A 26,419-nucleotide genomic window follows, 5' to 3' on the forward strand; every position below is an offset into this window, starting at 1 on the left:
CTACAAAAACCTCTCCAAACGTCACTAGATTTCTGTAAAGTATTAGTTTCGATTGAATGGCCCTCCATGATGAGGACGCTAGACTACTTTAATTTTGGTAGTGACATCAAGCGTTGGGTCAAGATATTCTACACGAACATAGAGAGTGCAGTGCAAAACAATGGTTTTATAACCAATTGGTATAAACCGTCATAAGAAGTGCGACAAGGCTGCCCCTTCTCCCCTTATCTGTTTATTCTGTCTGCGGAGGTTCTCTGAATTAAGATTCGTCCAGACTCCAACGTGAGAGGAATCATAATCTTCGGTAGGGAAACCAAACTGTCCCAATTCGCTGAAGATACTACTCTGTTTAACGCCAACTTAGAAACTCTAGAATTGGCTTTGAAAATGTTGGGGATTTCGGAAAAAATGCTGGTCTATCTCTTAATGTAAAGAAAGCGAAGGCGCTTTGGATGGAGAGATGGAAAAACAATAAAAATAAGCCTCTAGGTTTAAAATGGTTCCATAGCTCTGTTAAGATACTTGGGATATATTTTTCATACAATATTAAGGAGAATCATCGGGCAGAATGGCCAGACACTTACGCAAGAGTAATGAGCCATGACGGCAGACTATTTGAGCGTGAAAGTTGAATGAAAGCGCCCCAATTAGAGAGAAAAGGGAGGAATTTGCTGGAGTAGACTCGCTAAAACCGCCATTTCGGAGTAAGAAAATGTAACTTCGACAAAAAGATCTAAAGGTTGCAAACTAAGCTGGATATGTGGAATTCACGGTATTTGTATGTTAAAATAGGGTTGACAGACCTGCATGACTCCCGTTGTGTTGATAAAAGCCTTTTCAGTTTTGCTTTTACAAGCATATCAGTTAAGCGATTTTCCTTTTGTATAAGAGATTCTTCCCTTCAAAATGCAATACGACCGCTCTGCTTAATAGTGTTTGTCTAGATCGTGAGGGGAAATTCTCAAATATACTGAAAGGAGGGTTCAATTCTTACTGATCATTCTGAGCTGTAAGGATTAGTTTTTGATATTCCATAGTGTATGCTAGCTCTGTGGCATTTGTCAGTTAAGGCTTATCGGCTTGGATTGACTGCAAGATTTCAGGCAGCGCTAAATAAATGTTATCTGTGAAGATACAGGATCCGTGGATTTCTTAACTCGTGAATAATTAATGCTTATGCTATTGTATCTCACTGCATAAAGATTGCAGGATGTTTAATTGTTTATCACGGATATGGGTGTCTAACAGATCCTCGTCTTTAAAAACCTGATCATTGTTGTCTCTCGCTCTGGCTTTCTTGCGGAAGGGCAATGTTAATTAAAACGTTGGTTATACTGGTCTACTCGTCCTCTGTTCTGAATGCCCCTCAGGGAATTTCGGGCGTTGTCAAAACAAAATCTTTTAAGTTCCTCTGAAAAAACAAAAAAAAGATAAAATAAAAAGATCAGGCCTTTACCAAGACTTAGACAAAGGCGGAATACGTATGATCGATTTTGAGATAATGTTGAAAGATCTGAAACTCGCTTGGATCCCTGGAATGATACGGACTTCGGACAATAGTAATTGGTGTATCATTCCAATACATTATTTCAGAAGGAAGGGAAGAACTTTCTACTAAGGAGCAACTACAACGCAAATTACTTTAACGACGTCCTGATCTTTTATAAGAAGACACTTGATTCTTCAACGAATTTCAAAAAAAACTCTTTATACCTACGACCAAAAGCAGGAGTTAATTTTGATTAACAACAAAATATATTTATGGACGGGAAACCTATTTTCGTTTGTTAAAGGCCGAGTTTCACGGTCAAGCGCATGCGCGAGCAGACCGGCTCAAAAATAAATTGTACGGGTCGACACTAAATTCGATGCGAGCTTGTGGTGGAACAATCTGTTGAAATCGCGCCCGAATTTGGATCATCCGCTCTTCGTTCTTCACTTTTTATAATGTTTGTTTCCTGTTGGAAATATAAGTTCGATTTTTGTAAGGTTAAAAGTGTTTCAGCATCCGAAAACGACATTTTTGGCGATGGATCGGCAAGGAGACGTCGCGGCCGACCGGCGATGGGACGTTCTGTGGACTCTCTGGAAGCACAGAAGTTAAAGCGGACAGAGTGGTCGTGTGGAGTGGATGTAGAAATCCTGTGTGGTTAACAAGATACGTCCACCAAACGTGGAAAATTGGTAAAGAGATAAATCTGTTTAAAATAGACAACGATTTCGCGACTTATCTGCTTTCGCTGGAAATGGCAAAGGTCACCAACTGGCTTTGGATGAACTCGCGAGGATTTTCTAGATTTCAATCGTACTGTTTGTTCATATGGAAGTCAACTGTCAAAAACGGAGAATTCGACGGACAAACAGCATCAAACATCAGTGTTTTGCTTTGGATGGGAAAAATTGTACAACACTGAGACGCGAAGCGAATAAATATGAGATCAAATGTGCGAGTTAGTTGTAGTCGTCTATTAGCGGGCTCAAATAGCGGGCAGTAGAAAAAAAATCCAAAAGATTTGCGGCAAACTACAAAATCTATTGTAAGGTATTCATTTATCTATAAAATTATGGTCATTGCGAATGGCAAACGCAGTTTTGATTTGCCACCATGGCAGAGTTTTCTCAAATGCATTCCAGCATCTCGGAAGGACGCTCAGTGTTGTTGTTACTAAACGGTCGCATCGCTTCTTGAAGCTTGCAGATTTCTCGTTCTTCGTCTTCTCGCTGGTCAAATAAAATCAGGCTATCGAGCGTACACACTATAGTAAGTTTATCGCTGACTGCTGATGAAATACTGGATTTAAGTACGTAAGTTTGAGGGATCTTCTCGGCTTTTCGAACCGCGCGTAATAAAAAAGGTCGATGCCGCGAGATATCGACAATGTACTAAAATAAAGCCGTATACGTTCGCAAAAGTTCTGGCATTTCTTGAATGTCATGGGACATTCACGAAGCGGCGCTGCAAAAATCCCTATGTGTTTTACATGGACAGCCTTTTTGTTTCTTTCTGAAACGTGACCGAAACACTGGCCGGTCAGTTTTATTTTTATGCCAGCAAGTTATAAGACTAGCCCGCCGTATCCCGCCGGTGTTGTGTACTCGCTTCTAATTGGTCCAAAAACAATTGGCTTGACAGCGCTTACGTTATCGCTCGCACATGCGCCGAACCGTGAAACTCTCCCTTTAATTGTTTAAGAAGGGTGTCCTCACTATTAATGACGTACTCTTTACCACTAAATCACTCTTTACCAGAAATGATATATGATATCTTTCCCCTGAACGAATCGATCAAATCAATTTGTATAGGGCTTTGTCAAGGAACTTTATAATTTGTTTAACACCGAAATGCACACTGAAGAACAAACAGGCCCTAAACATTGAAGTAAAAAACTTTCATTAAACAAAGACGTATGGACCAAGATCTTTAAATCACTGAGTGAAAACCAGTTGCAAGGAAACCAAATTAAAAGAGTTTCAATTTAAATTAATCCACAGAGCGATAGCAACTAAGATATAATTATTTAGATTTAAGATGAATGTCTATACTGTGGAGACAAACATTCAATTGGGCACTCTTTTATCGAATGTAAGTTTACCAAAATGTTTATGGAAAGGTCGTGAGTTGGTTCAATAAAGAGAATGCGTGCCAAATCTCCCCTACCTTAGAGGAAATCTTGTTCTGTATGACTGCAAGCTCCCAGGACACAACAATATTACGGAAATTTGTCTACTCCACCTTATTTATGCGCCATTATATTTACCCAAACAAGTTAAATAGCATGACCATCTCCATTCACGAGTTTAAGAGTAAGATACCCATTAAATACAACCTTGAAAATTTGTCTTAACTATACGTTTTATCGAGAAGCACTCCTCTCTCCAAAAAAATCGAATGTTTTTTTTTTCGTAAAGTTCCCTTATTAGTGTAGTGCAATAGACAAGCCAAGCATCATTAAAATGTAACTAGTATGTACCGTCATTGGAATGTATTTGTTTTAAGTATTCGAAATCTGAAAATAGTAAGTTCACTCTGTGGGTAGCGTACTAGTTATCCGTAGCCATGGCAGAACAAAAAAGTACTGTAAGGTCAGCAATTTAATGCCTGACAATAAATAAATGATTAAAAAAAATAAGACAACACGAGACAAGGAGATAAATCTTCGATCTCAGCAAGAATCTAACCCACGATCTCAAGATGCATGAACCGTCGCTCTACAGACTGAGCTACGAGGCAAAGCAATGGTTAATCAAATATCCATATATTTATCATGCATGCTGACAAATTTTCACTTTCCTGTCATTGTAACACTTGTTGAAAATTAACATTGAGGGGAGAGTGGGGTCAAAAAAGGTGACCGTTTGAAATTTGTGACTGAGCGTTTGACTTTTTTGGAGAGTTATAGTTTTGGAGAATTACAGCAGCTTATAACGAGCCATACATTTTTCACAACAACAACAACAACAACAACAAATAGCTTGCGATCTCTCAGAGATCGAAGGCATTCACCAAAGATTTCTCATGGGACTCCAGTAGTTTACAGCACGGTTATGCAATTGGATCCCTTTCAGTGATCGTTTCTGTTTCACGGAAGGCGTGAACTTGTAATGAACGTGTTATAATCGGTGGGTGGGAAAATTCATTTACTGCGCGTTTTTAATTAAAAATATTTTTTTTAGTCGTGTTGTTTCAGAGATAAATTACAAGTTTTGATTACAAAGAAAATAATGATTCAAGTAATCTGAACTTATCTCCAATTAAAAAAAAAAAGTTTCACTCGTTTCCGTTTCCGACAACTAATTAGTAAGGCGCTGGGACTCCCAGTATGAGGATGGGTCGCTTTTCAATACTGAAACTGCTTGAAAAAATATCAAAAAGTAACTTCCTTTCACATTTTCTATTATTAAGTCATAACTTAATACTAGTTTGAATAAGTAAAATAGTGGTAATGTAATATGTACCGCACACGTCACATAGTCTTCATGACGGCTTACAATTCTCTGTGGGGTGAGATTGCACGTCAGCATGTGAAGGCGCGACTGCCAGCCGTTATCTGTAATTGAGCATTGACCGTAAAAATCTGCTGATGCATGGCGCATATTAGGAAGACTGTACAAGGGATACTCAATATAGTAAAAGTATTAGCAGTTGACCTCCTCCTCTCCAGATAAATTAGCAAACTGCTAATCTTTTTAAAGGAGAACTGAAGTCTAAAAATCATATATTTTTTGTATTCATTTTCAGGAAGTTTAAGAGGTATTAAATCAAGTTTCGGTAGTTGTTTTGGTCGATGTGTTGTTTTTTTCTGTGAAAAACGGGTTTGAAGTCGCCCTTTTCCCGCTTTTTGAACATAATCATTGCGGGCTCAAAGTAGCTGTCAGCGGCATCATGTGACGTCACTGGTGGGGACGACATTCTGGTCCACAACGAGAATAGCAGCGAAACATCGTAGAGTTGTTTTATATTTTGTTGCGTGTGTTAACAGTAAAAACAGTTTGAGTGGTATACAGCCTTTTCAATTCGAGCCAATGTATCCTCCAGGCGAGGAACCTATTGACTCGGAAGAAGAGAGCCAAGAAGAAGAGTCCGTTCCCAATCTCACAACGAGAATTGGGAATATCGAGTGGTGTATTTGTGGGGGAAATTGCGCAAGCATGTCTACCGCCAAAGAATGTCACTGTTGTCAAGAGCTAGAGGAGCTTAACTCCAAATTCGATGAAGCAGGTTTGTCTCCATTCGTATGACATAATTGTTAACAAAGATTCAGATGATTTGGATCAGTCAGATGCAATCGGTCGATTCACTGTCGATTCTGTACTATAGTAGCTTGCATTACAGTCGACCAACAAATTCGCTTGTTATATATATTTGACCCGACGTTGTTTTTTTTTTTTTTTCTTACAGCAGGAATTGAATGTATCACCGAACATAACAAATTTGGGATTGTTTGCCTCGACACCAATGTTTTAAATACAGCTCTGGTGGGAATTCACAACGCACGCTGCAATCCCTTACCGGACCCAATCGAGAACAGGTCAGTTGCAGTTGGTCTTTGGAATTCGTTTGTTTGACTGACGTATCGACAAACCAGACTTCACGCTGCTTTTTTCGAGTCGCACATTGTGCCAAAATATAAATTAATCACGATTTTTTTCCTTTCTAGAACGTGGCGTTTAGCGGCCTACCGTCAGTTCACTTGGTGGGTCCACGGTGTTCTCGGGAGGAAAAACCGGCGAGTGATTCCAGCGTGTGTTGTGAAAGCAATTCGTCGCCAATTTCCAGAGGAAAGCGGCGAGTATGCAGGATTCAAGCCAGCAGAACTTGATTTAAATTGATTGTCGAGGTAAAAAGTACCGAATTCAGTTGGCATGGGTGTCTACTGAGATGGTTCTTCAAAGCTCCCGTTAAGCTTTTGACAACATGAACATTCTTCGGCGGTACACATAGAAGTCCCCTCAAATGCATCATTCGATATTTAGTCTCTTATTCCGAGTAAATAAGTCCCTTTTATTATAAATTTCTTCTAAGTTAACGTTTATTCTTTCGAATTATACAAGTTTTTCTCCAACAGATCAATATGCCGTAATTTATTTTCAAACAGCAAATGATATATTTACAAATTTGAGAACAATACTTGAGCGTAACACTACACCTAAAGAAATTTATTCTTGTCTGTTTTGCGTAGGTACAAGCCCGAATACTGAATAGTATTTTCCTATTTCTCGTTTAACGTAAAAGAGACATGATTTCCTATTTCTGCTTAGTTATTTCATTCTGAACATCGTATGGCAATTCTTTCGATCTCAGGATCGTTTTAAAATCCCTCGCAGTACATGTAAGTGTTGCAGTTTTACATCAAAATATGTATTGATTATTCAGGTCAACACCGTAAATTTTTTCTCTTTTGTAATGTCTAAGTATCAACTATCATTGTCAGACCTCTTCATCGCTAGTGTCATTGTGTGTTCCCTTTGAAAGCGATTTTCAAATTGACTATTTGCAGCACATGAATGAGCATTCCAATTTATAATTTCTTGTGGTGGTTTTGTATTTCAAAACAACTGGAAATTTGATTACTTCTAGTTCGATTATGCATTATGATGATCGGCTGTGATTAAGCCGACAAAAATCTTCAATTCTCTAGTCAAATGTTGCCCGTGATGAAGACATTCAAGCAGATTATAGAGGTCCACCAGAAAAAATTATATATCTTCCGCATGCCTGATAATAAAGTAATCATTAATCTGGAAATCTGGATGTGTGTCTAGCAATTACTTCAGCTTTATCTGGGCGAGGAGTGGCAGCAATATTGCGTGGGATGTGAGGTGCTTCGAGAGTGGCACTTCTTTCCTCCGGATCTTGCTGCTTTCTTTGAATGATTGCATCCAGCATTGGCTTGAGATGGTCTCTTGTTGTCTTTTCCATAACTGGTTTTGCAAACCATTCTTTAGATCGTTTTGGGTAGACCACCTTGTAACGAAGCTCTCCCTCACTTGCCCCTTTTGACGAAGTAGCTTGTTCCCTCCCAGTATTGGCATTGTGGTCTAGAGCTGCTAACTGGGTTCTTGCTACCATGCCCTTGTAAGAAAAGTGCTGCTGTTTTGGAAGGTATTTTGTTTGTACGCTGTGGTACACCTCCAGTGTCCCAGTGTGACAGCTCAACGTCAATTGCTGGATGTCTTTCAGGAGATTTTTGTCAAAAACCACCTCTTTGAGAGCCTCATGTGCAGGCGATCCAGGCCGGAGCCACCTCTTAGTTCTTGCTACATTTCCAGGGATGGGTGGGTGAGCACATTCATGGTACAAATCTGCACTGTCCTAGTGATGGACGTTGGCACTGTGGTGGACAATTGATATCCACTTCTCCCGTAGGAGTTCCTTGTTCCCCTCACAAGAGTCAGCACACCACCAGAGGTGATTGGACACAGACTTGATCCAGGGAGAAAAACCACTGCAGTCCTTCTTTTTTGCCTTCTCTGTTAGTTTTTTTGTAATGCTTTTGGCCAAATGCCAAACATCAAACTGGTGGTTTACATCAGGGTAGTTTTTTTTTCATATCAGATTTTATGGATACATGTCTATCTGTTGCAACAACCTTTACATGAGCCCCCTTACCCTGAATACTATCCATGCATCTTTTGAACCCCTCCCTTTCCATAGCATTACTGCTGGTTACCTCAGTAACCTGAACAATTTGAAAGTCGACTATTTTGTCACTGTTTTGGTCAATCATTGTGTATGTGCCATACTTGGCACTGTGCCCAGGGCTGTCGCATCGACCATCTCCAGAAAGCCACAATTCTTTGTTTTTCAGATCAGCAAAAACAGCATTTTGTTCCCCTTCCCAAACCTCGTTAATCACAGGAAATAAATACTTGTCTTGGATGTTGTAAAAGGTTTTCTCACTAAAAATACTTAATTTCAAAATCTGTGCTAATGAAGCCATTTTAGTGTAGGTGCTCCCACTTAAAAGAATTGAGGAAGACAATAACAGGTTACCAGCAGCCATCCCCTTTATCATGGGCTGGCTTTGCCATAACTGGGCGTGGCCATTGAAACATTTCAATGTAACAAACAATTGAGTACCCTGAGTGGAGGCATGTTTTTTTTTTGCACTGCAGCACCGCACTCAGGGCACCACTTAAAAAGTTCATACAAGTTTTGTTTGAAAACAATAAATTTAACATCATCCTGGGGCTTTGTTTCTTTTGTATCATCTGTATCGGACAGTGAATCATCTGATAGCACTTCAACACATTTGGGTGGTACAAGGGATGGATCCTTTCGAGATGACAAAGTGTCAGTCTCTTCATGTTCAGAAGGTGAGTCTATTTGCATTTCAATGGGAGAGTTTCAAGCCTCATCAAATGTCTGGTCACTTCAAAAGATGTCTCGTTTGTCTGGACCGCAGTCGTCTTCTGCATAAGCTGCACCCCTCGTGTGTTGACCTGACACCCAACATCATGGGTCTCCTTCGGTGGAACGAGTGGAAATAGCTGCGACTCTGTCGTGTCCATTTGTTGGAATATGTCCTCGGGACAATTAAGGGGACTAACTACCGTGCCAGGTTCGCTTGAGGTGCTAGGTATCGCTAAAGTCTGTTGCGAACAAGCATACGAACCATCGGATGAAACAGGTTCGGTGGAGGTACTAACGTCCTTTGCAGCAGGAGGTGAGTGGCGAGGGGAAGTGAGCACGGACGCGAGATACTGCAAACCAAAAGAGAGGCTATTTAACTCCTGCCATGCCCAGGTACACTCGATATCAAATCATTGCAATTGTAAACCTGAGCGCAAAAATGATGTTTCCTTCAATACGCTTAATATGTAGAACAACCAACCAATAAAAAACTGTAGCTATGGGATGGTTATGGTAAGTAATTATCACGAAGCAAAAATCACCAAAACATTGGGATAAGGCATCAACACAAATTGAAATTTCGGTTTATAAGGTTGCGTGAGAAAGGTCAAGAGGTGCATGCAGATTTAGGATTACATTAGATCTTTTGATATCGCTATTTCCCGGCTAAATGTAGGTTCACACATAGACTTACCTCTCGTTTCGCTCTTTCTTGGATCCGCTTTTCAGTTGATAGCCGTGGCTTCTTTGAGGGTCGATGGATAAAACGTGTTGGGATAGCATCCTCCTTCAAAACGCGTTTTCCTGGTGTTCCAAGTAGCTCGGCTTTGAGGTCACGTTCATAACAATGAGGCTCGAAATGATCCGAACACAGCCGCGATTCTCTAGTTGCGGTGAGGTCCGTACGGCTGATTTTTGTCAACCATTCCTTCAAGAGTTTTTGGTCCTCGGGGAAACGGTGGTAACTCACCGTTTTAACATACCGAGCATCATTGTTGCATCCAAAGGCGGCACAATAAGGCATGATGATAAAGCAGTAAACTGATGATATACACAGCTTAGTATCTCATAGACAAAAACTATAATGCTGATGCTGGAAAGGTAGTTTTATTTATACACCAAAGCTGATACGTGATCGGAAAGAATCTGACATGTACATTGTATAAAGCACGGAAAAGCCGTTCCCAGTTACGAAAGAACGTGGGTGTCAAACAGAACTGATCACGGCGCGCTGGGTACACCTGTATTTACGACATCGAAGAGATGTCCGATGAGTGAAGTACTGAATGTTCTAGAACTGTTCCAGAACAACAATCACTCTTGAACTAGAAAAAAAAAATGCAGCCGGAGTTGAACAAAAAATATACCCAGGAGAATGTATATTGTTGTTGTGTGACATTCTCGTTCGATTAAAAAAGCATTCTTTTCCGATTAGAAAAACAACAGCAACGTGGCTACTGGCAAAATGCACGTAGTCGTACAGCTAAACCTACAAAAAACTTTAAGATTTAGGTAATTTTGGTGACAAGTAGGAAGCACGTACATAGGAAAAGCAATTTTACGCGGGTGTTGTTATCAGAGGCGCGCCATTTGTCGATCGTGGGCTGAGAATTCTAACCTACGCAGAACATCGGAATCTAACTCGAGTTGGACGATTCCAGAAGATATAGTGGAGCTCTGGAATGAAACTGCTCAACCAGTTTCGCTCAAATGTCTATTTTCACCATACAGATGAATAAAAAGGCCGAGAACAGTTCCAAATCTATAGTTCTCTATAGGAAATCGCACATTTCCGTCCCCACCAGTGACGTCATAGTCTCCTAAAATAACCGCTGACACAACCGTTCCGAGCCGCGATGCTTTTGGCTGAAATTCGCAGCTAAAAGTATTTTTTTGAGGTCGAAAGTGAACCGATGGAGAGAAAAAAAGTTTCAGGCATTGATGTTCATGGTCTTAGCTTTAAGAAAAAAAATGTTCAATTTTTGGCTTCAGTTCCCCTTTAACATTGGGTGACAGGAATGCATTAGATCCGACTTGCACTTTGGCAAAGTGCCGAAGTCGAGGTAACAGTGTTTTTGTGCTCTTTTGGTAGGCAGGGCTACACAAGATTTAATTCGTACGTTCAGGACAACACCAGAATTCGAATTGCCCAGCATGAAACTGCTTTGCACGATATTAAACAAAGAAGTCAAGAATGGATTCAAAGCGTCTCTTTGTCCTGATGACTTTGATCCTGCTTGTGATGTGCGTTCTGATGGACCAAGGAGAGTCTTTTGTACTCCGGCCACGAAAACGAAGGAGACGAAGGTGTTCCAGAGGGCTAAGAAAGTGCTCAAGGAGAAGGAGTAAGAGAGAAACAAAGGCAGATGTCATCAAGCCTTTAGATATGAACTATGCGGCGACAATCTTGGTAGGTGATCAGTTTCATAACTTCCAAGTTAAAAGTTAAAACTTAAAAATCATTAAATGTGCTGCCAGAATCAGCGGAAGAGTAGATACAGAAACAAACAAGAGGAGATCTATAGTAGAAAGAATTTTAAAGCTTTTTTACTTAAGATATTCTTTTTACGCACTTTGATAAATTCGCTGTTATTTACTACTTTGTTGCCGGTGTAGCACTTTCCTGCTTCAGGAGTAGCAAGAATGCTTTCTAAAAAAAGGCTTTACAACATGTTTTCGATAAATCCAACGCCCAGATCATGTCGGCGGAAATCTGTTCGTAAGACGCAAATGGCCCAAGAATCTCGAGTTTAATTGTGAAGAAAAACTCTACTTTCTAGGTGCAAAGCGATCTGAAACTTTCGTAAAACGGGAAAATTGATTCATTTCATTAAGAAAGCGAAATGAGGCCGACTAAATTGGAGGGATGGGCTTCAGTTTCTAAAATGTTCAGCTAAGCAAATTGGAAGAGATTAAATTGTGTTAGCGTACATAGCGTGCATACCTTTTAAAGACCTGAAAGTGATCTTGGAAAACAGAACATGACGTCTGAAACATTATTCCCAGTTGAATTTTCTTGTTTCTCCGGCCCCTGATAATTGAGTTGGACCTCTCCTGGAATAATTTCAAAAATCGAATTGGTGAATTAGTAGAGTCGTCTAAATATTCCAGATCTGAAAGGTTAGTCTTAAAAAATCATTTCATTCAGTTTATGTAAGTGTAGAAGTGTTTGGAAAGGTATTGCTTCTTGGGAACACTATACGTGGTTGTCCTTTCGTGGTAGTCGTTTGGGAGACAAAGCAGTTTCCCTCAATTAAGATATCAACATACACTACTGAGTTTACAGTCTTTAATCGGGATTCCATAAACATGGCCATTTTGAAGCACAAAATTCGCTCTACGTTTTTTAGGTAAACAGCATCTTTCACAACTAGATTGTGTAATCGGGTGATGCGGCGAATAAAATATCCTGACTAGAAATCTGTTACGAATTATTATTATTATTATTATTATTATTATTATTATTATTATTATTATTATTATTATTATTATCAGTTATTATTATTATTATTATTATTATTATTATTATTATTATTATTATTATTATTATTATTATTATTATTATTATTTATAAAAATGTCGATGAAATGAAACGTTTTAAAATACAGGGATCAGTGGGGCAATCAGACTGTGTAGAGTAGTCGTTTCGAAACTGACGCTAATAAATTCATTGATAACAGGCAAAGGAGACTTTAGAACGTATCCAAGAAACAGTGGTGGCATAGTTCTCTCCTTTCTTCGCTGCGAATAGCTCTTCAAGCCTATCATGGTATCTCTCATAATAATAATAATAATAATAATAATAATAATAATAATAATAATAATAATAATAATAATAATAATAATAATAATAGTAACAATAATAGTAATAATTCGTTCCAGATTTCAACCCAGGAGAGTTGATTCGGTAGTATCATGCGATAACACAACGCCTTGTTGTTAGATGCTTTTTAATTTAAAAGAAAAAAAGTGCGCTTAAGGCTAAATTGGTGAATGGAGTAAAGTCGTATTCCAGATGTGAAGGGCTTGTCTTAAAAAAAATATATATATATTTTATTGATGTCAGGTGTTGAAGCATTTAGTACGGAATTCCTTATTCTTATTCTTAGGACACTAGATGTGGTTGTCCTTTTATGGTGATTGTTGGCGAGACATGATTTTCCCTAATTGACATATAAACACACCACCGAGCTTACAGTCTTCGATCGGGATTCCATAGACATGCTCAATTTACAGCAAAAAAAAAGCTTGTTTTAAGCATTCTCAATATGGAAAGACGTGTCAGCCATTAACCACCTCCGCTCGAGGTAAATTAATAAAATGCAAAATTTTTCATATTGGGTGACAAGTATCCAGCTGATCAAAAGCGGTGAGGTCGAGTTAATGATTTAATGGGCTAGGCTATAACCAGGTAAGGCCAACACTTAGATTCGCACGCCTAGAAGAATTTCAAACCTCTGTATTTCCCTGGAACTACACTGCTTAATGCACTTTCTTCAAAGTAATACTCAGGAATGGTTTCAAAACGTCTCTTTATCATGTTGACTTTGTTGTTGCTTGTGATTTTTGTTTTAGTGGACCAGGGGCAGGCTTTTGTAATGCGGCCTCCAAGAAGAAGGAGACGAAGGTGTTCCAGAAACTGAGGCTGAAAAGGTGTTTAATCAAGAAAGAGTAAGAGTTAAACAAAGGGAGATGTCATCAAGCCTTTAGACATGAACCATGTGACGACAATCTTGGTAAGTGATTAATTTTATAAGTACCACAACTTTTTTTTTTAATCATTAAATGCACTTCCAAAATAAGCATCAGAAAACGTACAGAAACAAACGAAAGAGAAGATCGTTAGTACGAAGAATTTTACCACTTTTCCCCACTATTTCCTTTATAAATGCGGATAAATGTTTGCTGTTTATTTGGTACTTGTTGTATCCTTGTATTAACAAAGGGATTTACAACATGTTTTCGGGAAACGCAAACGTTTAGCTCATGCCGATGAAAATCTTTTCGGAAGGCCTAGATGACCTAAGAATCTAAATTTAAATTGAAAAGAAAAACATGTTTTTTTTTGTCAGTAAAGCCATCTGAAGCTTTCGTAACACAGGAAGTTTGATTCATATCGGATAAGAGAACGAAATTCGGCCGGCTAACTTGGAGGATAGGCTTCTGATTCTAAAATTTTCAGCTAAGCAAATCGGAACAGATAGAACAATGTTAGCGTACTCTGAATCTCTTTTAAAGAGCTGGAAGCGATATTGGAAAGGTTACAGAACTTTCTGGAACGATATCTCTGTACACCTTCTAAACTCTGTCAACTACGCTTATCTTTGTGGGCAACTGTCCGCGTCTCAAAAACGAGGCATTTTCAAACGTATCCCAAAGAAGGACACTGAACCTTATTTTGTCAAAATTGTCGTCCAGTATCTTTGGTTAACTGCGATTGCAAAATAGCTGCCAAGGCTATTGTTAGGCGAGTAAAACACGCTCTCCCTAAGCTTATTGATAACGGTCGAAGTGGCTCTCTTAAAGGTAGATTTATTGGGGGAAAATTAGACTTATTGATGCTACAATTAACTATAAAGCCACCAAAAATATACCAGGTTTACTGTTATTCCTTGATTTTGAAAAGGCTTTCGACACACTGGAATGGTCGTTTATACAGAAAACGCTCCGTCACTTTAATTTTGGCCCCACCATTAACAACTTGATTAATTTTTTTTTTTTATAACGGCACAGAAAGTTGTATTTTAAACAATGGCTGGTCCAGTGGCGTCTTCCAACTTGAAAGAGGGGTAAGACAAGGCTGCCCTCTTTCGCCTTATTTGTTCATTCTCTGTGTGGAAATTCTAGCAGAGGCAATAAGAAAAAATAGCGAGATCAAGGGAATAACAGTGAAATAAAAAACAGTCAGTATGCTGATGATACCACTCTTATCCTAGACGGTCACAAAAGATCTTTCAACACCTCTCCAAAGGTACTGAATATGTTAAGCGAAATATCTGGCCGCTGCTTAAACTGTAAAAAAACCGAAGCTCTGTGGATTGGTGCCGAAAAGTAGGTAGCGAGGATAAACCGTGACCTGAAACCGAGTTGAAATGGATGAGAGATAAGGTCAAGACTTTAGGGGTATGGTTGTCAACCGACCCAGGGCTAATGATGAAACCGAACTACAACGAAAAATAAGCAAAACCTAAGACAAGTTTGGGTTGCTTGGAGCTACGTCGGCTAAGCCTACTAGATCTCTGATTACAATTTCCTGTGGGGTTGCAAAGGCGATAACATTAAGCGTGATACTATGATAAGCGACTATGCACATGGGGGATTGAAGATAATAGATGTAAGTATCCTTAAAGTATCCAATGTCTTCCTACAAGACATATTGCAAAGTTGGTCCGAAATAGCCTTTGTAAACGACGTCACCTCCGTTGGCCAGCTACGTTCACAGTCTTTCTGGTTTAATTCTCTTATACGAGTCGAAAATAAACCAATATACCATAAACAATGGGCTTTGAGGGGAATTCTTTTCATTAGACATCTTATGGCTAAGGAATTAACTTTTCTTAATCCTTCTCTGAATTAAAAGAAAGCTAAAGTATTAAACCAAGCTGTCTGTCTTCTCTTGGCATCATCTCAACCATAAAGCATTTGTATAAAACTTGAAAAGAAAATAATTCAAGCGAAGACTCTTCCTATGAAAACTTTAATGATAAATTCTTGAAAGCAAAGAAGCCAAACAAAATCGTGTACAAAAAGCTTCTAGATAAAAAAAAAAAAAGGAAATAACCTCTAAATAGTATCCTACTCTCACCGGTCTCACCTGCACTACTGTATTGAGTTATGGGCGAATCTGCAGGACGTCTAAGGAAGAAAACCTGATGTTTGATGCTGTTTGTCCGTCGAATTCTCCGTTTTTGACAGTTGACTTCCATATGAACAAACAGTACGATTGAAATCTAGAAAATCCTCGCGAGTTCATCCAAAGCCAGTTGGTGACCTTTGCCATTTCCAGCGAAAGCAGATAAGTCGCGAAATCGTTGTCTATTTTAAACAGATTTATCTCTTTACCAATTTTCCACGTTTGGTGGACGTATCTTGTTAACCACACAGGATTTCTACATCCACTCCACACGACCACTCTGTCCGCTTTAACTTCTGTGCTTCCAGAGAGTCCACAGAACGTCCCATCGCCGGTCGGCCGCGACGTCTCCTTGCCGATCCATCGCCAAAAATGTCGTTTTCGGATGCTGAAACACTTTTAACCTTACAAAAATCGAACTTATATTTCCAACAGGAAACAAACATTATAAAAAGTGAAGAACGAAGAGCGGATGATCCAAATTCGGGCGCGATTTCAACAGATTGTTCCACCACAAGCTCGCATCGAATTTAGTGTCGACCCGTACAATTTATTTTTGAGCCGGTCTGCTCGCGCATGCGCTTGACCGTGAAACTCGGCCTTTAACAAACGAAAATAGGTTTCCCGTCCATAAATATATTTTGTTGTTAATCAAAATTAACTCCTGCTTTTGGTCGTAGGTATAAAGAGTTTTTTTTGAAATTCGTTGAAGAATCAAGTGTCTTCTTATAAAAGATCAGGACGTCGTTAAAGTAATTTGCGTTGTAGTTGCTCCTTAGTAGAAAGCTCTTCCCTTCCTTCTGAAATAATGTATTGGAATGATACACCAATTACTATTGTCCGAAGTCCGTATCATTCCAGGGATCCAAGCGAGTTTCAGATCTTTCAACATTATCTCAAAATCGATCATACGTATTCCGCCTTTGTCTAAGTCTTGGTAAAGGCCTGATCTTTTTATTTTATCTTTTTTTTGTTTTTTCAGAGGAACTTAAAAGATTTTGTTTTGACAACGTCCGAAATTCCCTGAGGGGCATTCAGAACAGAGGACGAGTAGACCAGTATAACCAACGTTTTAATTAACATTGCCCTTCCGCAAGAAAGCCAGAGCGAGAGACAACAATGATCAGGTTTTTAAAGACGAGGATCTGTTAGACACCCATATCCGTGATAAACAATTAAACATCCTGCAATCTTTATGCAGTGAGATACAATAGCATAAGCATTAATTATTCACGAGTTAAGAAATCCACGGATCCTGTATCTTCACAGATAACATTTATTTAGCGCTGCCTGAAATCTTGCAGTCAATCCAAGCCGATAAGCCTTAACTGACAAATGCCACAGAGCTAGCATACACTATGGAATATCAAAAACTAATCCTTACAGCTCAGAATGATCAGTAAGAATTGAACCCTCCTTTCAGTATATTTGAGAATTTCCCCTCACGATCTAGACAAACACTATTAAGCAGAGCGGTCGTATTGCATTTTGAAGGGAAGAATCTCTTATACAAAAGGAAAATCGCTTAACTGATATGCTTGTAAAAGCAAAACTGAAAAGGCTTTTATCAACACAACGGGAGTCATGCAGGTCTGTCAACCCTATTTTAACATACAAATACCGTGAATTCCACATATCCAGCTTAGTTTGCAACCTTTAGATCTTTTTGTCGAAGTTACATTTTCTTACTCCGAAATGGCGGTTTTAGCGAGTCTACTCCAGCAAATTCCTCCCTTTTCTCTCTAATTGGGGCGCTTTCATTCAACTTTCACGCTCAAATAGTCTGCCGTCATGGCTCATTACTCTTGCGTAAGTGTCTGGCCATTCTGCCCGATGATTCTCCTTAATATTGTATGAAAAATATATCCCAAGTATCTTAACAGAGCTATGGAACCATTTTAAACCTAGAGGCTTATTTTTATTGTTTTTCCATCTCTCCATCCAAAGCGCCTTCCTTTTCTTTACATTAAGAGATAGACCAGCATTTTTTCCGAAATCCCCAACATTTTCAAAGCCAATTCTAGAGTTTCTAAGTTGGCGTTAAACAGAGTAGTATCTTCAGCGAATTGGGACAGTTTGGTTTCCCTACCGAAGATTATGATTCCTCTCACGTTGGAGTCTTGACGAATCTTAATTCAGAGAACCTCCGCAGACAGAATAAACAGATAAGGGGAGAAGGGGCAGCCTTGTCGCACTTCTTATGACGGTTTATACCAATTGGTTATAAAACCATTGTTTTGCACTGCACTCTCTATGTTCGTGTAGAATATCTTGACCCAACGCTTGATGTCACTACCAAAATTAAAGTAGTCTAGCGTCCTCATCATGGAGGGCCATTCAATCGAATCTAATACTTTACAGAAATCTAGTGACGTTTGGAGAGGTTTTTGTAGAATCGCCTATTCCAGTATCTCACTTACGAGTCGAATATTTTTCCCTATGAATCTCTCTTTTACGAAGCCTGTTTGGTCAGGATGGATTAGATTTGATAGTGTCGATTCAATGCAGTCGTTTGGCTATGGCCTTTGATGCTATTTGAGATCTATATTAAGCAGTGCAATCGGTCTCCAATTTGATAGGTCTAAGAGTGATCCATCTTCTTTTGGTGTTAAAGTGATTCAGTTCCCCTTCGTTGTGAGATGGAGAGTTCACTTTTCTCTTGCGCTTTGTTGAAACTTGCTATCAAGTCCTTTCCTAAAAGTTCAGAAAGGCAGCTATAAAATTCGACGGTAAATACGTTTTCCCCGGGAGTTTTATCATTCTGGAAGGTTTCTACAGTAGTATCTTTTTGCACTCCTCGTACGTAAGTTGACCCTCCAAAGTTTCTTGAACATCCTCTGAGAGCTTAGGAATTTCTGCATTCAAAGTGAATGTATTATACCCGGCTTCAGAGAAGGTTAGTTCGGAGATGAATAGATTTCTATAATAGTTTTCTATTTACTTTGGAATCGCTGTTTGGTTGCGCGTGATAGAGTCATCTTGTATTTGAAGTTCACAGATAATAACCTTTTTTTAATAATTTTTTCAAGATTGAAAAAGAACTTTGTTGGGCGTTTACCATTTTCTTTCCAACGGGATTTTGCTCTGAACATTGCTTGTTTCCTTTCTCTTCGTAAATTGATTTTAGCTCCCATTTCAGTCTGCCATACTCTCGTAATACTCCATTGATTGTAGGGGTGGAAAAATCGTTGCAAATCTGAACATCAAGTTGTTCTTAAGTCTACGACCTAATTCCTGTTCTCGGATACTAAAAAAAAATTCTTTACTTTCGGAAAGAGAAATAGTCGCTGATGTGATTTCCACCTTCATTAACTCTCTTAAAGTCTCTTATCCGTCGCATTGCTACAATAACTGCACGCGTAAGAGTATGTATCACCAACCTCACTAACGTACTGTGTATCCTTCAAAAGGTTGTTGTTGAATTTCCGAAGTCCCGGTCCCCAGGGAGGTTTACAGGCCCACGATAGCGGAATGTAAATTTGCGTCATGGTCAGGCGCGATCAAAGGGTAAATCAGTTCAGAATTCTTTACATGCCCATTGAGGTTTTTTTTGCAACCAAGAAAAAGTCAATTCTGGATTTAAGTTTTAAAAATTTTGATTTGTACGTGAATTTGTGTAACTTTAGATGACGTATTCGTTGAATACCCACTAAATCAAACATTTCCATGGTGGTTAGAATGAGATTACAGTAACTAGGCGGTTTCCACGAAGCACCTCCAATTTTATCTTTTTTTTTTTTTTTTTTTTTTATAAGAAGAACAGTTCCAGTCTCCACCGACAGTTAGCGAGGTGAGCTCAGATTTATCAATAATGTAGTTGTTGAACTCTTGCATGAATTGGAGTTGACTAGCCTGATCAATAGATGCGTAGATATTGCACAGTGGTAATTTATGGCCATTCAGAGTGATTGTAATAAGCACTATGCTTGGTGCCATGTGAGAAAAAGAGCTCTCCACCCCATTCCTTTCTCCAGATATTTTCATTGGCTCGTTCTGAATATGTTTCTTGTAAAAAAAAAAAAATGTTTGGTTTTTGGTCTTTTAGGTATGAATTCGAAGTCTACGTGAAGAACTAAGGACCCACACCAAAGCTTGTATATCCCCAAACTGTGTTCAAACTGCCGAGTGGAACACATTTTTTAATTCCTTTATCGATTCCTTGGATTCCTGACAAAACCCACCCAAAAGAAAAAAATTACCAGGACAATATGCATCTTATCCCAACAAAAAGTAAGCAACTGCCATGATGACATCTTGATTTCATTTCAAACAATACTTTATTCATAATAAAAGAAACCCTTGTATTGTCACTTGTTCGTGTATGTTTATTTTCATCGAACAATGGAAGAATTTACAAGATCCTATGTTAAATGAAAAAGTATAAGGAACCATCTGAGAAGCAAAACCTAAAAACGCACTATAACATTTTCTATGCAAACTTTATATCTAGATGCTGCTTTGTTATGAAAAAGCATAATAAAGCATTAGAAAAGCAAAGTCTAAAAAACCCTTGTATAATATTTTGCATTTAACTTTATAACTGATGCTGCTGTTATGAAAAAGCATAATGAACCTTTTGAGAGGCAAAGTCTACAAAAAACACTATAACATTTTGTATGCAAACTTTAGAACTAGATGCTGCTATGTGGCAACCCTAAGGTATGCTCTCACCAGTATTTTCAACATGAACTACATGTATTAATAAAATGTATATTAATAAAACAATAATTATTCTTTATTCAGTTTTTTTAATAAAAATTTCAAACTATTTGTATTTAAACTATTCAGAGTCACTTTGGATGGCACGCCTTTGTCTCCTAGGAGAGCGTGGTGCGTGTCTATGTTCCCTTCTTCGCTTGCGGTTATCACTTCTTTGCACAATGGTGACTGGTGTTGAATGCCGTCTGGGGGTTGGGGTGTGGTTGTTCCTTTCATCATTCTCCTCCTCCAGCTCCTCCGCTGAGTGTTCGCCTCCTGTTGCAGGCTCGGTGTCTGCTAAAGCCCAGGCTACATTATGCCTGGGCAGTTGCCTCTCTGATGGCGCACCCTCAACTCTCGGTACACGAGGCCTCAGGTCCTCTTGCTGGCTATTGTTTATCCGCTGCTGGAGCTGTTCCATCAGTACACTTGCCCTTTGTGACCTCCAGATTGGACGGCGGACCACCCACTTTCCCTTGTTTACTCCAACACCATTCTCCTCATCACTGACATAATCATAATTCAGTGACTGCAAGTTTTCCTTTTCCTGGCCACTTGAAACCTTTAACCGTGCATTAAACAACTGGAAGTAAAGAAGAAATAATTATTAAATGTAAGTTATCAGTATTATTGCTTACTCATAATTATTCATCTCAGTTCCTAATTATACTTTTCACTGTCACAATGTGAGCAGTTATATTTCTGAGGGAAGTTTGTACTAGACATTTTAAAATACTGACTAAAAAAGTAATTTCTAAACTAAGAAAGACATCTTAGAGATGTTCTCACAATAAAGAGAGTACTGTAACTGTTGGTGTAGTCTGGCACTCAATATTAGTACCACACTGTTTATTTCCTACAATGCACCATCCAATTTACTGAAACCCCTGATAAGGGCATTCAAGGACAAACATGAAATGGGCCCTTTGCAAATAGCCACATGGTACAAATCCGTCATGCTGAAGAACAAGTAACACACAGGGATATAAAACAGAAAAAGTTCATTAATACTTGACTGAATGAATTTATTTTCTTTAGGATGTCCTCAAAATGTAACTTGCTCTATCCCAAAGTGGATTTTGTACCAAGTGATTGTAACTTGCCAAAATCCCATTTGTCTAATACCAGCTAACCATGTCCATGTAAAGAGGTAACAATGTATCTGCCTTACAGACTGTACAGTAAGTCATAGGTGTCTACTTTCATTGAGAGAGTTGACCGTTTTATTGAAAGATCAGTCAAATGCCCTTCTGTAAAAGTTAACCTGTAAGCACATACAAAATGTAACTTGTGTATGATGCACTCCAGACTAAATTAAATGTAACATTTAGAAAAATGTGTAATTTACCCTTTTCCTTCTTGAGCGTAATTTGTTTTCCTCCTTTTGCCGGTCTGTTCTCTGTTTGTTCTCTGGAAGGGATTGAAGATGGATTTTCCTTTTGGTTTCGTAATATCTCACAACAGCACCTGAAAGGAGTAGTAATAGCATTACATTTGATAAGTGTACTTAGGAGGGTTTCTATTTGTTATTTTAACTACACTCTACCATTTTTTCTTTCACTTCCAATTGGAACCCGTGTTTTATTTAAAATACTTTGCATTGATGTAAATAACCCAGATAGATAACCAATAAATTTCATTTTAAGGATTTAAGGGGGGACTAACTTAACTACAGACTTAGCATCGTTGCCAAGGGATTTTTACGGATTGTATTGTAAAACACTGTTTTTCGCGATCGGTATTTTTGCCACTATATTGGTGAAAAATGCGAAGGTGAACAGTCATGAAATTTATAAAATAGTTATTGTGCATGAGCAACTTGCCCCTTGCCTCAACTGCACTTTGGAGAGAAAAATCCCTAAAAATTGGAGAAAATTATGTGTAGTTCCGATTTTTTTTGCCAATCTGAGATATTCCAGCCTTCTTTACAATACTACGTAAGCAACTGTTGTTAATGTACATAACTGCAATGACAACGACAAAATGGTATGAATATCCATGCTTAATGACATCATAAATCTCACATTGACGCGAATTTAAAAAAAATCCGGCCATCGTTAACCATTGGCACCGTTTTCAATATCCAGAAGTGTACCTCAATCTAGTTTTAGGCTTCTTTCTGTTCTGGTCACATGACTTACCAAATATGGTTGTGACTTAAAAATCTTGAAAACCTTTTTGATTGTAAAAACATAGCCAGATAGTTTGCCTGTGCAAGTTAGGGTTTCCAAGATATCAGGGTTGGGAACTTTCCATAGCAACAATTTTAGCTAATTTTGTAGTTAAGCTAGCCCCCCCTCCCCCCCCCCCCCCATCCCCTAAACATCAAGAGCCATTTCAATTTTTTGATCTTCCCCACGCACGAACACCATAAAAAAAACTCAATTTTCTTGAACAATCTACATGTAAGGTAACTTTTCATGGGATAAACATTTTTTTATGAGTAAGTCCCTCTCACTACTTAACACAAGCTTTGATTTAAAATAACACAGCACTACTATCTTACGTTTGACCATCTTTAAAGGGTATCCCTTGTCTTCATGAACAATCTGCTCCTCCAATTCATGGCGCACTGATGAGTTGTGTAATGAAAGGACACTGCAAAATAGAGTACAGTATTGCGTGAGACTGTTTTGAGGTTAACATTCTAAGAATCTCAACATTTCAGGCAGTTTCACTGTCCCATAAAGACAATATTTTAAAATTTTGAAAATAAAAGATGTGGAAAGATTCAAAGATACATAACTTGATTCAAATAATTTGTATAATTTTGTTTAGAAGCCATCCCCTCAATAAAGCCCTTATGAAAAGGATGGTGCACAATCACATACAATGTACATGCCAATCATAGCTGGGATCTTCATAATGTGGACTTACACACTGAGTTTGCAACTAAGTTTGTACATCACAACTTAAGTGACAAGAGTTAGACCAGTCTCCTTTCCCCTCCCCAGAAAACTAATACAATACTGATCTGACTCATTGTTTGAAAGTGGTAAATCTCTCTACATTTGATTACTTACATGTATGTGTTTACAAAAATAATAGCGATTTCACATATTGTACCTTTGCTCAGGCTTGTACTGCTTATCCAAGGACAAACTGTTATGGAGAAGGTGAACATCTGCCTGAAGGGAAAGAGAGTGTACAACTTTCATCTATTTGAGACCTTTAAATAGTAGTAGGAGAACGAGATTGAGGCATGGCCGCCCACTCTCCTTGCCATGAAATGCTGTTTGCCTCGTCTTTTAAACTTGAAAATTTTTTCAAAGTGTCGGTTTTTTCGGTTGAGTTCGTTGCACTGTAAATGTATCAGTCACAAAATGTAACCAATTTCCATTGAGGTTTCTGTAGCCAATGCTCAAAATATTTGTCAACACTACCAATAAAACATGAGGCACTTCTCAACAATATCAACATTGGGCTTTGTTTACCCACAAACAATCCATCAACAAATCAGAACATTTTTCTACACATTCCGCGAGAAATCATGTGGCATTAAACATGATTATGAATGGTTGGTTAAACACTGTCTTTTGGATTTTTCTTGCGCAGAGTGGGCAGCTGTGCACAGGTTATTTATATTATGACATGATTGAGAATAGCAGTAAATGTGGAGAGAAAAATTGATGTTATTTAGGGCTTGCAACAGAAAGGATTGATGACATACTTTAAAAATGAAAATCAAATATCAAGTAAACTACCAGTGAAAATAACCATAATTATAAATTTTTAAACTTACTGAAATTTCCGGCGGAATTTTTCCATCATCTACAGCATTATTTTCTTGTAGACTTTCTACTTTTTCTAGAAGAACTCTCCGGTCCTCTTTCAGTTCTTGCAAGTCAGCGGTTAAGTCTTGCAATGAATTTTTTACACTGTCCAAAGCTTGACCCTGTAGTTTAAGCTGGGCTGATACTGTATTGAAGGCATCAAAAACCTTGCCAATTTCAGCAGTAGTAATTGTCACTGTATCACGCCTCCGTACAGGAGTCTGATCATTAGAAAGACCACTCGAAGATGAATAGCCTCTCCTGGAGCTGCCACTATTACTTGTAGACCTCCCACTACTAGAACTTCTACTTGAGTGCCCCAATGAAAAAAATGATCCAGTATCATGCATTTTTGACTGTGTTGAATATAAAAGAAAACAAACAAACAAACAAACTCTGTAAGATTGAGAGCTTGAGAGTTATGTGGTGATACTAGTACTACACTATAGGCTCCCACCCAAGGACTCTACATTAACTTGTTAACCGAGTGGCCTACTAACTAGTGACATACATGTATCAGAATTTACCAACCAAACAATCTTTAACTTGTTGATACAAATTATTTTAGCATACATCACTACAGCTCACAAGATCCTGAATTGAAACTCTTAAAATGTTGGTACTGGAGTGGTTGATTGAAATAAATTTGAGATACTATATCCTTCCTTTTTGTCATTCCCACTTGCGAAGTTCAGCTTTTGCATTTGCAAATGACAACTTGTATGCCAATTAAACATTATAAGAAAAACTGTTTTTCAGTTAGCCAAAGAGGCCAATAGAAAACACAATTTTCAAATCTGTTACTGTTAATCTCAAGTCCAGCACCAGTAAATTGCATGCTATTTTATGTATGGCAAATTGTATTTAACAGAAAGCAATATTGCTTTGACTTTTCTTTCGTCAAATAACAAAGAGAACTTTCTTTTAGAACTTCCCTCCTTGGACGGTGAACTCTGAAATATTGTGCCATGTTAATATCTTACCATAACTGCTTGAGTGGCAAAACTGTCAGAAAAAATTCTTATTCTCAATTCTTAGCCATCTCATCCAAAAAATGTGATTTGCATTCTGGACCAGTTCACATAAAGGAATAACAATAGTGCAATGACAAAATCCATGGGCAGAAGGTATTATTTTTGTTTATTTTCATTTGGTTGCAATGGAGAGGACAAAACATGGGGTACTATTCCATGGAGTACCCTGAAAAATAATTTGGAAGTCAAGGAAAAGGATTTTTCCAAAATACAAATCACTTAAATGTACGTAGCTTGCCACGTACCTTTATTTACTTTAAGCTTACCCAGCTCAAACGATATAATTATTTGTTGTTGTTCAAGGCCCCCATTTTGGAAGGTTCAGTAATCCGCTGGTCCTAATCCAGGTTTCAGTGCTTGACCACAAGTACGACTTTGTAACCATGGAATGATTACATGACGAACAGGCCCAAAGGCTTAATGCGGCCTCTTTATGTTGATGACGGAAAGTTTAAGCCAGAATTATACGAAAGAGGGCTTTTTTTGTGGCGATCCGAAAAGTATAAATCGGTATAAACCGGTGGCTGTAGAGCCTGCACATAAGATGGCCAGCGGATTATTGATACCTTCCAAAATGGCGGGCTTGGCAACAAATACGTGGCAAGGTATGTTCATTTAAACGACTTTCCATTTCGCAAAAATCGTTTGTTTTCCTTGATTCCCCAAGTATTTTCCAGTGTACTCCATTTTAGGTAATCCATGGAATAGTAAGCCGTGTTTTGTCCTCACCCAACAAAAGTTTTGTTGGGAGAGGGAAGGTGTGAAATTTTATGTAAGCATGTGCATCATGCCAACATCTAACGCTAAATATGATCTTACTTTACCCTGATCACTTTCGCAATAAACAAGGCGTAGCCATAGGCATCACCAACAAGTTTTTGCAAGGAAGATAAGTCCTATACGAAGCCTACAATGTCGGGGCTCCTACACGACAATGAAAGGTGGGCACTCGCAAAGGAATGGACGACAATGACACGACGAGAGGATTAGAAATTAACTGTAGAAAAATTAAAAACACACATACCTTTATCAACGACGATAAACTCGGAATTCGTCACAAACCTCAAGCAGCGCTGCGAAAACGAGCAAAAACTTAACAGTCCTCCTCGGTAACCTTCCCGCGTGGAATATAGTGAATTTTAAAAGTGACGCGAAGACACGATCATCTCACCTTTTGATTGTTTACCAGATGAGCATTGCATATTGA

General features: G+C 38.5%; 2 protein-coding genes, 2 long non-coding RNA genes and 1 pseudogene across 5 annotated transcripts in view; 2 read left to right on the forward strand and 3 right to left on the reverse strand.

The window, feature by feature from the left end:
- The window catches only part of LOC146488994 (uncharacterized), a 377,056-nt gene that overhangs the window by 29,074 nt on the left and 321,563 nt on the right, over positions 1-26,419 (reverse strand). The window lies entirely within an intron of this gene.
- On the forward strand, positions 5,416-7,935 carry LOC146488997 (P2X purinoceptor 7-like). Of its 2 annotated transcripts, XM_085111123.1 has the most exons (4): positions 5,416-5,719; positions 5,900-6,029; positions 6,159-6,338; positions 7,868-7,935. In XM_085111123.1, exons 1-3 carry the CDS (start codon positions 5,524-5,526, stop codon positions 6,328-6,330), a joined length of 498 nt encoding a protein of 165 aa, XP_084967249.1. In that variant the 5' UTR covers positions 5,416-5,523; the 3' UTR covers positions 6,331-6,338; positions 7,868-7,935. The 2 variants fall into 2 exon arrangements, with proteins under 2 accessions (XP_084967249.1, XP_084967245.1); XM_085111119.1 differs by lacking the exon at positions 7,868-7,935 and having other exon boundaries at positions 6,159-6,345.
- LOC146488998 (uncharacterized) lies at positions 7,235-8,833 on the reverse strand (annotated as a pseudogene).
- Positions 10,865-26,419, forward strand: part of LOC146488999 (uncharacterized) — a 360,510-nt gene continuing 344,955 nt past the window's right edge. The window contains exon 1 of the long non-coding RNA XR_014863758.1: positions 10,865-11,264. This is a non-coding gene — a long non-coding RNA (uncharacterized LOC146488999). The remainder of the gene's footprint in view (positions 11,265-26,419) is intronic.
- LOC146489000 (uncharacterized) lies at positions 19,982-26,385 on the reverse strand. Its single transcript, XM_085105366.1, has 6 exons — positions 26,237-26,385; positions 24,148-24,534; positions 23,472-23,533; positions 22,912-23,003; positions 21,754-21,872; positions 19,982-20,988 (listed from the first exon to the last, which is right to left on the reverse strand). Exons 2-6 carry the CDS (start codon positions 24,526-24,528, stop codon positions 20,488-20,490), a joined length of 1,155 nt encoding a protein of 384 aa, XP_084961492.1. The 5' UTR covers positions 24,529-24,534; positions 26,237-26,385; the 3' UTR covers positions 19,982-20,487.

The sequence above is a fragment of the Pavona decussata genome, unplaced genomic scaffold (assembly GCF_977016875.1).
Source record: "Pavona decussata unplaced genomic scaffold, jaPavDecu1.1 SCAFFOLD_6, whole genome shotgun sequence".
In the NCBI taxonomy this organism is placed as follows: domain Eukaryota; kingdom Metazoa; phylum Cnidaria; class Anthozoa; order Scleractinia; family Agariciidae; genus Pavona; species Pavona decussata.

Bases quoted from the DNA above. Each gene is read 5' to 3' on its own strand.
- LOC146488997 (XM_085111123.1), top strand. From the start codon at position 5,524: ATGTATCCTCCAGGCGAGGAACCTATTGACTCGGAAGAAGAGAGCCAA. The intron at 5,720-5,899 runs GTTTGTCTCCAT...TTTTTCTTACAG, and splicing joins CTCCAAATTCGATGAAGCAG to CAGGAATTGAATGTATCACC. The intron at 6,030-6,158 runs GTCAGTTGCAGT...TTTCCTTTCTAG, and splicing joins CCGGACCCAATCGAGAACAG to AACGTGGCGTTTAGCGGCCT.
- LOC146489000 (XM_085105366.1), bottom strand. From the start codon at position 24,528: ATGCATGATACTGGATCATTTTTTTCATTGGGGCACTCAAGTAGAAGT. The intron at 23,534-24,147 runs GTAAGTTTAAAA...CTTTCCCTTCAG, and splicing joins AAATTCCGCCGGAAATTTCA to GCAGATGTTCACCTTCTCCA. The intron at 23,004-23,471 runs GTACAATATGTG...TCTATTTTGCAG, and splicing joins CAGTACAAGCCTGAGCAAAG to TGTCCTTTCATTACACAACT.